Below are 14,856 nucleotides of genomic sequence, written 5' to 3'. Positions count from 1 at the left end.
AGACAGCCCCACGATTTACTACTCATTTTCCTTTTGCAAAGTCCATTTTCAAGGACAGGGAGGGAGAATACAGGGTTAAAGAAGGAAGTAGCTTTCCTTTATTCACAATCCATGATTAGTAGGCTTGGTTCTAACTGTCATTTTGGTGTCTTTTGTTGTTGTTTAAAATTGATTTATTTATTTTGAGAGAGCATGTGTACATAAGCAGGAGGGGCAGAGGGAGGAGGAGAGAGAGAACCCCAAGCCGAATCCCTACTGAGCACAGCCTGATGCAGGGCTCAATCCCACAACCCTGAGATCATGACCCAAGCAGAAACCAAGCATGGGACGCTCAACCAACTGCACCACTCAGGTGCCCTTGTCATTTCTGTTTCTAAGAGCAGTAGACGAGGGGCCGTGATGCACTGGGATTGTTCAGTAGTGGTTAAAGTGGCATCGGGAGAAGGGAGAAGGGAACCAGGATATCTCACCCATCTTGATACCCATTTCAAAGAGAACAAATAATGCCATCCCTTTGGACTGTATACTGAGGCAGAGCCATAACCAAAGAGCAACCCGGGGCTCTACCCCACTGTTTGATCATTTAGAATGCACAGAGATGTAAAATAATGAGCATCTACTTGGCCAGAATAATGAAGCTTCCCAAAAGTGGGTGTTCATCCCAGCACTCTCCTCCATGAGCCACGTATGAGCTACATTGTGAATTACCCTGTTGATTTAACAGATACCAAGATGACTGGTTACAGACTCTGGTTAGAAATCCACCTCTTGGGGCACCTGAGTGGCTCAGTGGGTTAAGCCTCTGCCTTCGGCTCAGGTCGTGATCTCAGGGTCCTGGGATAGAGCCCCGCACCAGGCTCTCTGCTCAGCGGCGAGTCTGCTTCTCCCTCTCTCTCTGCCTGCCTCTCTGCCTACTTGTGATCTCTCTCTCTCTGTCAAATAAATAAATACAATCTTGAAAAAAGAAAGAAATCCACCTCTTACCCTCAGTAAGTGTTCCCTGCTAATGTTCCCCTGTAGAAAGAGTGTCTTTGACCCCAGCTGCTGAAACTAAATCAGATTTATTTTTGGTATAAAAGATTTTTAGCCCCAGACCCTCCTGCTTTGCTCCTCTCTCAACCCCTTCCTTCAACCACTTTTAGGTATTGATTTCCAAGGATTGGTGCCGATTAGTGGTGCTGGGGGGTTGGCACATGGCCTCAAGCAGCCTGATCTCATGGGTGGGTTGCTCAGGCTGGAACTTGAGCACCCAAGGATCCTTGATGATGTCCAGGATGGTGGCCCGTTTGGTGGCTTGGCGTAGCGTCTGGAGGACCAGGTTCTAGGGCAGGGGAAAGAGAGGTCTTGGCTGAGCTCGCCCCCCATTGTGCCACACGGGCAGTGAGCAGTTGGACCTAAGAGAGAAGCAGGAGAGCCCATCACACCACTCTGGTGAAAGGGAGTGTGGTCCTGATTTTATCCAGAAGAGCCAGGCATTGAACTCTGCGGAGGAGAGGGAAAGGAAGGGTACCTTGGGGGAAAACTTGCATAATCCCCTTCTGGCCTAAAGAGACAGAGGCTAAAACCTGCTTAGGACTATCATGTAAGCTGTGGAGCCCAGGGGCTCCCTCCCAGTCAACTCCTCTAGGGCAGGGGTTAAAGTATGAGATGGGTCTGGTGGGGAAGAGCCTCCCCCAGGGTGGGGAGGCCTGGGATGGGTCTTCCCTCCCTGTGGGTCATCCCCGAGGCCTCAGCCCTCCTGGGGGAGCCAGCACCTTGCATTCCTGGGAGATGGAGTAGTTAGATGGAAAAGTGACCTCCTTTTGAGTCTCTTTCAGCAGCTTCTTGAGATTGGTGTCATCAAAGGGCAGCCGGGCGACCACTAGAGTGTAGAGGATGACACCCATGCTCCAGGTGTCAGACAGGAAAGGGTTGTAGGGCAAGCCCAGCAAGATCTCCGGGCACGCATAAGCAAAGCTGCCACAGTAGGTCTGGCTGAGGTGGTTTGTAAAGCAGTTCACTTGGCGGTAAGAAGGGCTACTGTGCACTGTCTGGTTAGAAGGCACCATCTTGGCGAAGCCAAAGTCCGATATCTTCACGTTCTCCCGCTTGTCCAGCAACAGGTTCTCCAACTTTAAGTCCCTACCAGCAGCAGAAAGGCTGGGGGTCAGGCTGGGGAGAGGGCTTAGTATTAGACCGGGAGCTGAAGGGCCAGGGGTCAGAGGCTAGAGATGGAAAAGGCAGAGTGGAGAGAGGTGCCATTAGGCGGACACAGGGAAGAGAGGAGGAGCCATGGAGTTGTGAGCAGAGCCCAAAGGTGAGAGAGGATGGTACCTGAGGACCACAGGGGGCTCGTCATTGTAGTTCACGGTGCCGTGCTCACAGTGGGTGCTACAGAAATGTTCTTGAGCAGAGAATTAAGATAGAGGGGATGAAGGGGCCTAGATAACTGAGGAAGGCCAAGGGAGAAAAGGCGGCAGAAAATGGGAAACATGCATGAAACCCCCTGGAGAGCCCATGGGCCCCAGCCTGGTGGCAGCACCCTCACCGGTGCACGATGCCCTTGCTGTGCAGATAGGCGATGCCCAGGGTCATCTGGGAGAACCACTTGCCAGCAAGGGGCTCAGAGCAAGCCCCGTAGCGCTGGATCCACTCCAGGACATCCCCGCCCTGAGCCAGCTCCAGAATGATGTACACTCGGGATGTGGTTTCGATGGCCTGGTAGAAGTTGATGAGGTACTTGTGCCGTAGGACCTTCATTACCTGGCCCCGGAAGAGGGACCCATCAGACCTGGGAAGGGAGAACCCTGGCTGTGCTCCCAGCCCTCCTCCTGCTGTTCTAACGAACTTAGAACTTTGCAAGAGGATTAAGCTCCAGAGGCCTGCATGGTCTGTGGGCAAACCCTATGCTTTGGACTTTCACTTTGTGAGAGGCTGGAGGTGAGTGAGTGGGTGGAAAGAGGTTGAATTTCCATCAAATCGTTCTCCATCTGCTTAGGAAGACATTCAGCCCTGATTGGGAGGTGGGGGGTGTGTTTTATCTCCTCCCCCTCCTAACCATAGCCCTTCTGAGAAGTCTTAAGCAGCTAGGTATCAGTTCCCTTTTCCGGCCCCCTTTCCAACCTGTATCTCACGGGGCAGGAACTTGTTAAGATAGTCCTCAGAGGCCTTCTTCTTTGAGATGATCTTGACAGCCACCATCACCTTCTGCTTTGTGTAGTAAGCCTCATACACCGTCCCATAGGAGCCATTGCCAATGACCTTGCCCACCTCATAACCATAGTCCTCCATGACAGAGCGGTAGGCTGAGGTGGGTGGTGCTACCTCCGAGGTGTCTCCCTTCCCCATGGTGTTGGGCTTGCTGAGAGCAGGGAACTTTGCTACTTAAAAGGCTATTATCTGCTCAGAAAGCCAACCTTGAGCCACTGAGGGCTAGGGTACCAAAGTGAAGTCAGTCTCTGAATGCTTGCCTATATAGTCACGCAAGTCTGGGATGCTGGGCTCAACTCTCCACTAGGAACATGGAGGGGAAAGAAGGGAGCAGCAGTTCTTTTTGTCTCCACTAGCTGTTGTTGCTTCTTTCTCCTCCTGGTTACGGAACTCCCCAGGGTCCCATGTTCCACATACATCACAATTCACCTTTCCACCACTGGCCACAAGGCTTGAGAATGGTGCACTGTGGAACATATTCCCGGAGGCAACTTCTGCAGTCTGGTGAGACCCCCTATAGATCTAGTCGAACATGCATGTTTATTGAGCATCTGCTGTGTGCTACGCTGCATGCTGAGTGCTGGGATAAAATCGCCAATAACACCTTGTTCTCCTAGACTTTATTATCCAGAATGAAACACACATGTGAGAATATTACAGAGAATTACAAGATGTTGTAGAGCCTATTCTAAGGAATCTTAACCTTACAGTGTTTTTTGTTTGTTTGGCTTAAAGCAACCACCATTTTTTTTTTTTTTTTTTTTTTTTCAAATTGAGCTGGGCTCAGTTGGGTGGTTCTTCTGGTGGTCTCATCTTAGCTGGGATGGTTTGTTTCTGCCACATATGATCTCACCATCCAGCCAGACTAGCCAGAGTTCCTCCACATAATAGCACTGATTTTTCTTTTCTTTTGCTTTTTAAAAAAAAATTACCATGTAATGTATTATTTATTTCAGGGGTATAGGTCTGTGATTCATCAGTCTTACACAATTCACAGCACTCATCATAGCACACACCCTCCCCCATGTCCATAACCCAGCCGCCTCATCCCTCCTGCCCCCTTCCCCTCCAGCAACCCTCAGAGTAGCATTGAATTTCAAAAGGAAAAAAAATCAGAAATTGCATGATCAACTAAGCCTAGGCTCCAAAATTGCAGAGCATCACCTCCATACCTTTATACAAGTAAAAACAGTTACAAGGTTATGAGGTCTCAGACTGAAGGGATGGTAGAGACTCTACCTGTGAACCTTGAAACACATTCTTATCTTGCTTCCCATGACCCTAAGTTCTGTAGTTTTCCTCCTATCCCTCTAGCCATTCCTCAGACTTCACTGGAGCCTTATCTTCTCTATTTGTCCCTTCATCGTATCCTGCCACAGGCCTTACTTCCTCTGGGCTTTATGTTCTCCTGTTAGGATCTCACCCATTCCCAACACTTTAGTTATTAAATCAGTGCTGACTGCTCCTAATCTCATGTCTACCCCAGATGTCCTCTACTTCAGATCCAGCATCCAGCTGCTTACTGGACATCACATGGACAGGTCTTTCTCAGGTCTCTTAAACTCACCATGTCCAAAATTGAACTCTTTATGTTCTTGGCCTAGACTGCCTCTTTCTGTTAAGTTTTTTTTTTTTTTTAAGATTTTATTAATTTTTTTTGACAGAGAGAGCACAAGTAGCCGGAGAGGCAGGCAGAGGGAGAGGGAGAAATCAGACTTCCAGCAGAGTTGGGGGAGCCCGACGTGGGGCTTGATCTCAGGAGCGGGGGATCATGACCTGAGCCGAAGGCAGTCGCTTAACCAACTGAGACACCCAGGCACCCTCTGTTAAGTTCTACAGTCATCTTCAGTTTACACACCCAGGTGTCATCCTAGACCCTCCCCTCTGCCTCAGCCCCTACATCTGATCTGTCACCTCTTCTGCCTCCTAATTATCTTTAATAATACATTCCGGCCTCTTGAAGCGGCTGCCACTTTAGTCAAGCCTCCACCAATTCTAGCAAGCTTTCTGTTCCCCACCAGTGTTCACCCTGAACCCCAAGGCATTAACACTTACTTTATTCCCACTTAAAGCAATTCAATGTCCTCCCCAGTCTCAGGATCAAGTCCAAATTCTTTTATATGGCTTCAGCATCTGACCCTGCTTACCTCTCCAGTTTTATCCTTTTTTTCCAAGATTTTTTTTTTTTTTAAACTTGACAGAGAAAGAGTACCGATAGGCAGAGCTGTAGACAGAGGGAAAGGGAGAAGCAGGCTCCCCGCTGAGCAGAAAGCCCAGTGAGGGGCTTGATCCCAGGACCACCTGAGCTGAAGGCAGATGTTTAACCAATTGAGCCACCCAGATGCCCCCAGTTTTATCTTTTAAAATACATGCAGTGCTCCAGCCAAACAATTACTTTTTCTTCATTGTTCCCTCTGTCCTGGCAAACCCCTACTCTTCCTTGAGGACTTAGCTCATGAGCTATTTTAAGGACACCTTTTACTGACTGCTCAAGCCCAAACTTGATGTTCCTCCTTCCTGGGTGCTCTCAGAGCCCGAGTACTTTCTCTGTCACCACATCTAACATAGTGTCATAACATAGTAATTGTGTTTTTTCTGCTTGCATCTCCCGCTAGGGCTGTAAGGGAGGTCCAACTGACAAGAAGAGGGAGGTGAAGTCAGAGGTTTGAGAAGAATGGGTTGTGGAGAATGGAAGAGAGCTGATATGGAAAATGAGCAGGATCACTGGGCAGCACTGGGGGTCCAACTGAAGTTAAAAACATAATTTATAGGGGCACCTGGGTGGCTCAGTGGGTTAAAGCCTCTGCCTTCCACTCAGGTCATGATCCCAGGGTCCTGGGATCGAGCCCCGCATCGGGCTGTCTGCTCAGCAGGGAGCCTGCTTCCTTCCCCTCTCTCTGCCTGCCTCTCTGCCTACTTGTGATCTGTCTGTCAAAAAAATAAAAATCTTAAAAACAAAAACAAAAACATAATTTATAGACACATGATTTTAACACAGTGTTAAGATTTTTTTTTTACTATCTTGGGTATAGGTGCTTGAATATTTTTTTTAAAGATTTTACTTATTTGACAGAGCATGCACAAGCAGGGGGAGCAGCAGAAACAGGCTCCCAGCTGAGCAGGGAGCCCCATGCGGGGCTCAATCCCAGCACCCTGGGATTATGACCTGAACCAAAGGCAGATGCTTAACCGACTGAGCCACCCAGGTGCCCCATAGGTGCTTGAATATTGACAGATGAACCCAAGATTAAAGTTTCCCCTGCTAGCTGGAATGAAAGAATGGAAGAGAGGCATCAAGAACACAGGCAAGAATGTGGCTGAAATGATGGAATGCAGAATCTAAGCCACATGGGTTCGAAAGACAAGCCAGAAAAAGGTCAGAGGGACAAAAGGAGGGGTTGCAGTTCTCCATGAAACAAGAAAAAGTCTGGAGGGAATGACGGAGGACAAGAGATTGTGGTCTCTTGCTAGAGGGGTTATCTGGATATAAGACTGTGCGTGAGCAAGGTGGGAGCATGGCATGCAGGGAAAGAACAGAAGAATGAGATTTGCTGTCTTACAAAAAAACAATTCCAACAACAAATTATGTGGTAGGCTACTGGTAAATTCCTACTTATGAACAGCCTGCAGATCCTGCTGGCAGGGTAATTCCAAAGTTTGTTGGAAGCTAGATCATTCTCACACTAGCAAGATGAGTTGTCCAGGGCACACTGTGGTCAGGAAGCCCCCCCACCCCCAGCCCTGCCCATCTGCTCCTCTGGACAGGTGGCTTGGTGGCAGCTCTGTCCTCCTCATGTCCAGTGGGTAAATCAGTTCATTTGAAAATGTGTATTAAGCTGCCTACTTTATACAAAAACACTGCTAAGTCCTGAGGATATCAAGATGGATAAATTACAGTCTTCCTAGGAGTAGTTAGTAATTAGCAAGGAGGACAGACACATAAGTAAAATAACAGTACAGTGAGATAAAGTGCTATAAACAAAGACTGGAAGATGTAAAGGCAGGCTTTATAGAAGAGGCATTTGCACTGTTCAAGAGGAGTCTCCAGGCACGTAAATAGGGAACGACAGACTGGGCTGTCTAGGCCGAAGGAATTGTATGAGGCTTGCAGGCTTGAAAGAACATGACATTCAAGATTCTAATTTGAATCCAGAATAGGGTTCCAAAAGAGTAATGTACCTGGAGAAGTAATAAAGATCCAGGTCTGACAGGCCTCATATACCAAGCCTTTTGGAGTTTCTCCTGTGTACTCATGGTCAAATTTTGATCAAAATGGTCAAAGTCAGGGCCTGTTAAAAAATCATGATGCCTAGTCACCACCTGATTTTGTGGACCCAGAGCTTTAAGATCCTGATTTTGTGGACCCAGAGTTCCTTGTTTTTAATAAGCTTCTAGCCGAATGTGATTCACACCAAGATTTGAGAACCACCGTTGCAGGGAATAGTATATACAGTGTGTAGATGTATGAATCTTCACAGCAGCAGAGTGGAAAATGGACCCAAGAGGGGAGGTTGCCACAAGAGACTAGCAAGGTGGTTGTCGTGGTAGTTTAGGTCAGAGAGGATGGGACCTGAACTAAGGTAGCCATGGAAGGCAAGTATTTGGAAGATACTGAGGAAATAAGCAGCAGGGGGGGGCTTGACAGCATTGATCTGAGGAGACTGGTGATTGAGATGGAGTGAGAAACAGTCCCACGTCTCTGGCTTCTCTAAGTTACTTTTCTAATTACAAAATTCACTGATTTAGCTAAAAAAGTCAATTCCAACTTCCTAGAACCTCACCTCCTCCTCCTGCAGAGAGGAGGGCTGGGTCAGAGAGGGCAGAAGAGGGTAAATGGAGGACTTTTCAGGTCAGAAGCCACTTAGGATTTACCCCTGTACTAGATAACGTCTTTCCGCGGGGAAAGGGAACCTTAAGTCTGCATCCTTAAATGTTGCCCCCCGCTGGCCAAAAGGAAGTCACTGACCCTGGGTCTGATTTTCAAAACTCCCCTAATGGCAGACGCCCTTGGAGTAGCGGAGACAGGCAAAAGTAAACTTTTCCAGAATAACCTGCAATACGAAATTAAGCTCGAACCCACACAGGTAAATACGAACAAAAACAAAGAAAGAGTCGAACGTATGCCCAGATTCTTTACCTGCAAATAACAATAACCCTGTCAGGCTGCCCAACTCACCAGATAAAAGGGGTGACACCCTGTCTCTTCTGCCTACCTCCGCACCAGACCTGGCTCGGGTTAGCCTAAGTTCGAATATGGGATGGTCGTTATGTGGCCAGGGAGGCCTCCGGTGCAGCGCCGGGAAAATATTTTTTATTCATATATTTATTTTTCGGCGGGAGACCATTCGTGACGGATTGGGAGAGCAGCAGTGAGGAGAGATCCAGACTCCAGGACCCTTGCATGGACTGTGCCCGAGCTGTCCTAGCACAGTGACACCCAAAGTCTCACTGCCCCCCTCCCACCGCCCCGCCCGGGTTGGGGGCCACGGACCGCCTCTCGGAGTTCGCCCTCTGCAGTTCGGGGCGAGTCCGATTGGTTCAGCCAGCAAATGCTCCGGGCGTCCGCTAGGTGTGGGCCCAGCCACCAACCCGGCTCCGTCTCCGGACAGTCACTGGACGCGGGCCGCGGACGCGGCTCCCGGGCTTCCGCCCGGGCCCCAAGTCTCCCTGGGGACCGGCGGGCGGCCCAAAGGCGACTCTTACCCCGAAGGGGCGTCCACGGCCGCGCAGACTGGCCTCAGCTGTAGCTCCTACCCGAGAAGCCGTCGGCCGAGCCGCGCCACGGCAGCAGTCGTGGGGGCGTGGTCCCCTCTCCGCTCCAAGCGAGGAGCTTTCCGCCGGGCTGAGGCCCCTGAGGGAGAGGCGGAAGTGGTAAGACTGACGTGTCCTGGGCTGCTCTGCACATCGCCAGTGGGGTGGCCCCGCCGGGGGAGCGAACTAGCCGAGCCTTGCGGGCTCTCCGGAGCTGGGCCGGCCTCCCGGCTGGAGAAACCTCATCGAGGAGCCCCTCACTCAGCCGAGTGCGGCGTCCCGCGTGCTGCGGCCGCAGCCGCTGCGATCAGGCGCCGCGGCGGCCAACCCCGTGGAAGTCGGTCGTCAGGTCCTCTCCCGGCCGCCGCTCCGCGCCGCTCTGGGGGAGACCCGGGCAGGAGCCCAAGGGCAGCTACGGGGCCGCGGAGGCCGCGGGCGCCGCGGAGGCCAGCCCTACCCCAGCGGTGAGGACCCCGCGGGTGCGGCGGGAAGGTGCCGGAGGCGCGAGGCCGCGTGGTGTTGCCATGGAAACGGGCTGGGCGCGCTGGGAGGTCCGGGGCAGGCGGACTGTGGGACGCGGACCCCAGATCTAGAGGACGAGAGCGCAGAGGCGGATAGACAGGATTGTTTTGGGGTCGGAGGGCGGCCTCCCGAGGGAGGGTTTGAGCGGCCAGGGGGAGAGATTGGAGCTATGGGGCTTCGTTTCGAAGGACCTGAGCTGGGGCGTCAGGAATTGATCCCTGCTTTTCATAACTGCAGGATCCCCCCAAACAGGTTCCACTGGCTTAAGGATGACAGTCCTAGGGCAGCCGGGGAGTTGGAGCTGCCAGTGGTTGCCAGTCCTGATACTGCTGCTGGGCTCAGGTTATGAGCCAGGGGTGGAAGGTGTGACACACTACAAGGCCGGTGACCCCGTCATTCTCTACGTCAACAAAGTGGGACCCTACCACAACCCTCAGGAGACTTACCACTACTATCAGCTTCCGGTCTGCTGCCCTGAGAAGATCCGTCACAAAAGCCTTAGCCTGGGTGAAGTGCTGGATGGGGACCGAATGGCCGAGTCTTTGTACGAGATACGCTTTCGGGAGAATGTGGAGAAGAGAATTCTGTGCCACATGCAGCTCAATTCTGCACAGGTCAGCCTCTCTGCATTGGCGAGTGCTTAGCCCTACCTCCCAGGGACTCATAAGAGTGCCTCCTAATTTATGGTTTTCACCTTTATGGAAATGACCCGACTCGATTCTAACTACAACCCCACTGGTAGGCAGGACTCGTGGTATTATTTGCATTCAGTTGAGGAAGAAACATACTTGCTCATGAGAGACTTTTCCAAGACTGCGTGGATATTGAATTACAGAGGTGACACTAGAGCCCAGAACTCCTGACTCCAAGCTGCTTATTGGTAATAAGGTCCCACCTGTCACTACTGCATATTTGTTTCCTTCCATACCTACTTAATGGCTTTCTTAACTAGCTCCTTTACACTCTTATCTTTACCGTTATGCTTTTTTCTTTAGCAGATCCTATCTTAGGGCACTTTTCTTTAATTTACCCAGACCTTCCTCCACCTTGCCTTTCTCCTTTTACTACACCTTAACCCCTATCAAGTCATATTGCTCTCTTTGGAGAATCCCAGCATACTAGGGTCTAACCCAATGGTTCTTAACACGGGGCAGTTCAGTTTGTCTCTCAAGGGACATTTGGTAATGTCTCCTAGAGATCAGTTTGATTATCACTGTTGGTGGTGCTACTGACACCTAGTGGGAAGGAGCCAGGTATGGTGCTTATTACAGTGACAGGACAGCTCCCTGCAATAAAGAATTATCCAGCCTCAAATATGAGTGGTGTCCAGGTTGTGAAACCTTGCTCTAACCCTCTGCCTGGGGAGGCCGTGTCTGACTCCTGACTTACTCTTTGTAGGTGGAACAACTTCGCCAGGCCATTGAGGAACTGTACTACTTCGAATTTGTAGTGGACGACTTGCCAATCCGTGGCTTTGTGGGCTACATGGAGGAGAGTGGCTTCCTGCCTCACAGCCACAAAATAGGGCTCTGGACCCATTTGGACTTCCACCTAGAATTCCATGGAGATCGAATTATATTTGCCAATGTCTCAGTGCGGGACGTCAAGCCCCACAGCTTAGATGGGTTACGACCTGATGAGTTCCTAGGCCTCACCCACACCTACAGTGTGCGCTGGTCTGAGACTTCAGTGGAACGTCGGAGTGACAGGCGCCGCGGTGATGATGGTGGTTTCTTTCCCAGAACACTGGAAATCCACTGGTTGTCCATCATCAATTCCATGGTGCTTGTGTTTTTACTGGTGGGTTTTGTGGCTGTCATTCTCATGCGTGTGCTTCGAAATGACCTGGCTCGATACAACTTGGATGAGGAGACTACGTCTGCAGGTTCTGGTGATGACTTTGACCAAGGTGACAATGGCTGGAAAATTATCCATACAGATGTCTTCCGCTTCCCTCCATACCGTGGTCTGCTCTGTGCTGTGCTTGGTGTGGGTGCCCAGTTCCTGGCCCTTGGCACTGGTGAGGTGATAAAAATTAGTCAGGGATTTCTCTCAAGGGGTAGAACTAAGCAGGTGGTTTGTTCTGGAAAGATCTGCAGATCTTCTCTTCTGTCCAAGGTGAGGGGCAGACCGAAGGGGGAGTGGGGTGGCCTCAAAAGGGAGGTGTATGGGGCACCTGGGTGGCTTAGTCAGCTAAGCATCCAACTCTTGATCTCAGCTCAGGTCTTGATCTCAAGGTCATGAGTTTAAACCCGGCTTTGGGCTCCATGCTGGATGTGGAGCTTACTTGGAAAAAAAAAGAAAGAAAGAAAGGATGTGTATATTCAGCTGTGGGTTTGCTGGACAACAGAAGTAGGGGATATTGTTTTCTGGAGACCTTGGATCTGGGTGGAAGGGGACCGAGTCCTCTGAAATTGCCAGAAAAGGGAGAGACTAAGACTTGACACAGGCTTTCCACTACCACCCTGCAGGCATTATTGTCATGGCGCTGCTGGGCATGTTCAATGTGCACCGTCATGGGGCCATTAACTCGGCAGCCATCTTGTTGTATGCCCTGACCTGCTGCATCTCTGGCTACGTGTCCAGCCACTTCTACCGGCAGATTGGAGGCGAGCGTTGGGTGTGGAACATCATTCTTACCACCAGCCTCTTCTCTGGTGAGGATTGCCCTTTCCCTGGTGGGCTGGCCTGGTGGGCCGATTTGAGAAACTTAGAACACATTGTGGAACCCGGAATAGAGTGCTTCAAAGCACTCTATTTTTATTGCTTCAAAGCAATAAAAGTATGCAAAAGAAACAAAACCATTCAGAAAACAAGAATCCATTTCTTTTGCAAAATGTTCTAGGCAGCATGGTAAGCACTCGACACCCCTTCCTCTCATTTAATCCTCACAGTAATCCTATGTGAAGGTAATATTGTCCCCATTTTACTGATGAGGAAAATGAACTTCTGGCTGGTTAAGTAATTTGCCTGACATTACGCTCCTAAGAGGGAGTAGAGCAGGTTTCAGACCTAGGCACTGTGACTCAAGATCCTATATTCTTGACCATTACATCAAGAATGAAATAACACTCTTTTGGGAACTTATTTTTTGATACCCCCCCTTTAAAAAAAGTATATTTTTTTAATTTGGAGGTGGCTACCCGACTCTAGCCTTACAAGCCAGTTTGTCCTTTCAAAGGCAGTAGTAGTGTGCATTCTAAGCCTTTTGTGTTCCCAATCCTGTCTGATTTATATTTTATCACATTTATGTTTGAACCAGAGCTTTCTGAAGACAGGGCCTTAATCCAAAGGGATGTCTCATGCTAGGAATCCTGGATAGGATACCACAGAGGGATAGGGCCTTGGAGGCAGGTGGATTGTGTTACTCTTAGATTATGTAACAGCATAACAGTTGTCTTGTACTTTAATGATAATGGATGGGGGAGGGGATGTTGGTAAGATAAGGAACGGAAACTACAGGCTGTGGCCGGGCGGAGATCTGCCTGGGAGCAGGATACTTCACACCCTCTCTGCCTGTCAGGGCTAGTCTGAGTGGGTGGTCCCAGGGATGCAACTTCCCCCTGCTGACCCTCCTTCTGGGGGCCCATCCCTGCAGTGCCTTTCTTCCTGACGTGGAGTGTGGTGAACTCGGTGCATTGGGCTAATGGTTCGACACAGGCTCTGCCAGCCACCACCATACTGCTGCTGCTGACAGTTTGGCTGCTGGTGGGCTTTCCCCTCACGGTCATCGGAGGCATCTTCGGGAAGAACAATGCTAGCCCCTTTGACGCACCTTGTCGCACCAAGAACATCGCCCGGGAAATCCCACCCCAGCCCTGGTACAAGTCTACACTCATCCACATGACTGTTGGAGGCTTCCTGCCTTTCAGGTATCCTCCCTTTATGCCATGGCCATCACTCTCAGGTTCCTGACTTTTCCTTTCCCAGGACCCTAACCCAACAAGAGTGATAACCCCTGGTTCAGCTTTACCAGTAAGAGATCATTAAATGGGTCCTCCTTTCTCCAAGCAGGACTCCGCTTGAAGCAGTTCACAGGTGAGGGTGTCTCACTTAGGAAGCTCTCAGGAGACACTGCTCCCTTTCACCATCTTTATGGTTTCGGACTTTAGTGTCCACAGGCAGCACATGGTGCTTGAAGCCCACATCATTACTTTTTCAATCTGTTGAGGACCTCTAGTGCCAGGCAAATGATACAGCAGAAAATCAAACAGGCAAGATCCTTGCTCTGAACTGATGAGGGCAGATGTTCTTGAAACGACTGCGGCGGGTCATGGGTAGAAGAGTCCCCATGGAGCCAGGCACTCCGGGGCAGGGACTGAAGCAGACCCACTTTCCACAGTGACCTGGTACCACGGAGGGGTGGTGGCTGGGTTTGGAGCTGGCACTGTGCTGGCGGTGCACAGCCCTTTAATGCGGTGTGTCGTGTCTTCTCTTCACAGTGCCATCTCTGTGGAGCTCTACTACATCTTTGCCACAGTCTGGGGTCGGGAACAGTACACTCTGTATGGCATCCTCTTCTTTGTCTTCGCCATCCTGCTGAGCGTGGGGGCATGCATCTCCATTGCGCTCACCTACTTCCAGTTGTCTGGGGAGGATTACCGCTGGTGGTGGCGATCTGTGCTGAGTGTTGGCTCCACTGGGCTCTTCATCTTCCTCTACTCCGTTTTCTACTATGCCCGGCGCTCCAACATGTCAGGGGCGGTACAGACAGTAGAGTTTTTTGGCTACTCCTTACTCACTGGTTATGTCTTCTTCCTCATGCTAGGCACCATCTCCTTTTTTTCTTCCCTAAAGTTCATCCGTTATATCTATGTTAACCTCAAGATGGACTGAGTTTTGGATGACAAAATTATTGCTCTTCTCTCCCATTCTTCACGTCCAGAGGCCCACTGATCTTTCTTACCAACGTCTCTTCTAATTGACTGAATTGTGTGATGGCATTGTTGCCTTCCCCTTTGCCCTTTGGGCCTCCTTTTCCCCGGAGAGCCTGAAAATTACAAATCTCTATTATATAAGGAGTATATATTTGAACTTTTTAAGTTGCCTTTAGTTTTCGTCCTGATTTTTCTTTTTACAATTATCAAAATAAAATTTATTAAGAAAAAGGATCCTGTAGTTCGGGGGCTTGGTCTGGAAATAGGAACTCAAGCCCTGCCGTTATGGGCACTGTCCCTTAGGAAGCCGGGTCAGCCGCGGAACGCACGGAACGCGAGTTCTCCGCGGAGCTTGGGAACTCTTGTCCGGGGGAACCTGCGGTGCCGGGGCCTGTTTCCGCGGTAAGCTGACGGAAGTGGCGAAGCCGAAGCTCCCTGTGGAAAGCTAGTTGAATCACCGTGGCGACGGGAGGGGCGCAGAGCAACGCCCTTTCCGCCGGAAGCGGGTTTCAGGGCT

At 50.3% G+C, this 14,856-nt stretch overlaps 2 protein-coding genes across 6 annotated transcripts; one reads left to right on the top strand and one right to left on the bottom strand.

Annotated features, from left to right (window-relative positions):
• Window positions 1-1,042: 1,042 nt before the first annotated feature.
• On the bottom strand, window positions 1,043-4,155 carry TSSK4 (testis specific serine kinase 4). 4 transcript variants are annotated; one of them, XM_032343906.1, is made up of 4 exons: window positions 3,103-4,155; window positions 2,528-2,742; window positions 1,755-2,151; window positions 1,043-1,321 (listed from the first exon to the last, which is right to left on the bottom strand). In XM_032343906.1, the coding sequence occupies exons 1-4, from the start codon at window positions 3,325-3,327 to the stop codon at window positions 1,139-1,141; spliced, it is 1,020 nt and encodes a 339-aa protein (XP_032199797.1). In that variant the 5' UTR covers window positions 3,328-4,155; the 3' UTR covers window positions 1,043-1,138. The 4 variants fall into 4 exon arrangements, with proteins under 4 accessions (XP_032199797.1, XP_032199799.1, XP_032199798.1 ...); XM_032343908.1 differs by having other exon boundaries at window positions 1,755-2,121; XM_032343907.1 differs by having other exon boundaries at window positions 1,132-1,394.
• A 4,584-nt stretch (window positions 4,156-8,739) lies between these two features.
• Window positions 8,740-14,573, top strand: TM9SF1 (transmembrane 9 superfamily member 1). 2 transcript variants are annotated; one of them, XM_032343894.1, is made up of 6 exons: window positions 8,740-9,404; window positions 9,715-10,076; window positions 10,861-11,482; window positions 11,934-12,119; window positions 13,061-13,334; window positions 13,905-14,573. In XM_032343894.1, the coding sequence occupies exons 2-6, from the start codon at window positions 9,732-9,734 to the stop codon at window positions 14,296-14,298; spliced, it is 1,821 nt and encodes a 606-aa protein (XP_032199785.1). In that variant the 5' UTR covers window positions 8,740-9,404; window positions 9,715-9,731; the 3' UTR covers window positions 14,299-14,573. The 2 variants fall into 2 exon arrangements, with proteins under 2 accessions (XP_032199785.1, XP_032199784.1); XM_032343893.1 differs by having other exon boundaries at window positions 9,700-10,076.
• The last annotated feature ends 283 nt before the right edge of the window (window positions 14,574-14,856 follow it).

The sequence above is a fragment of the Mustela erminea genome, chromosome 5 (assembly GCF_009829155.1).
Source record: "Mustela erminea isolate mMusErm1 chromosome 5, mMusErm1.Pri, whole genome shotgun sequence".
In the NCBI taxonomy this organism is placed as follows: Eukaryota; Metazoa; Chordata; class Mammalia; order Carnivora; family Mustelidae; genus Mustela; species Mustela erminea.
This window is presented reverse-complemented; position numbering and strand designations above follow the sequence as displayed.

Excerpts from the sequence above, each read along its gene's own strand:
- TSSK4 (XM_032343906.1), bottom strand. The coding sequence starts at position 3,327 with ATGGGGAAGGGAGACACCTCGGAGGTAGCACCACCCACCTCAGCCTAC. Across the intron at positions 2,743-3,102 it reads TCCTGCCCCGTGAGATACAG|GTAATGAAGGTCCTACGGCA; the intron begins GTTGGAAAGGGG and ends TTCCGGGGCCAG. Across the intron at positions 2,152-2,527 it reads AGCAAGGGCATCGTGCACCG|CCTGACCCCCAGCCTTTCTG; the intron begins GTGAGGGTGCTG and ends CCCTCTCCCCAG.
- TM9SF1 (XM_032343894.1), top strand. The coding sequence starts at position 9,732 with ATGACAGTCCTAGGGCAGCCGGGGAGTTGGAGCTGCCAGTGGTTGCCA. Across the intron at positions 10,077-10,860 it reads TGCAGCTCAATTCTGCACAG|GTGGAACAACTTCGCCAGGC; the intron begins GTCAGCCTCTCT and ends TACTCTTTGTAG. Across the intron at positions 12,120-13,060 it reads TACCACCAGCCTCTTCTCTG|TGCCTTTCTTCCTGACGTGG; the intron begins GTGAGGATTGCC and ends CCATCCCTGCAG.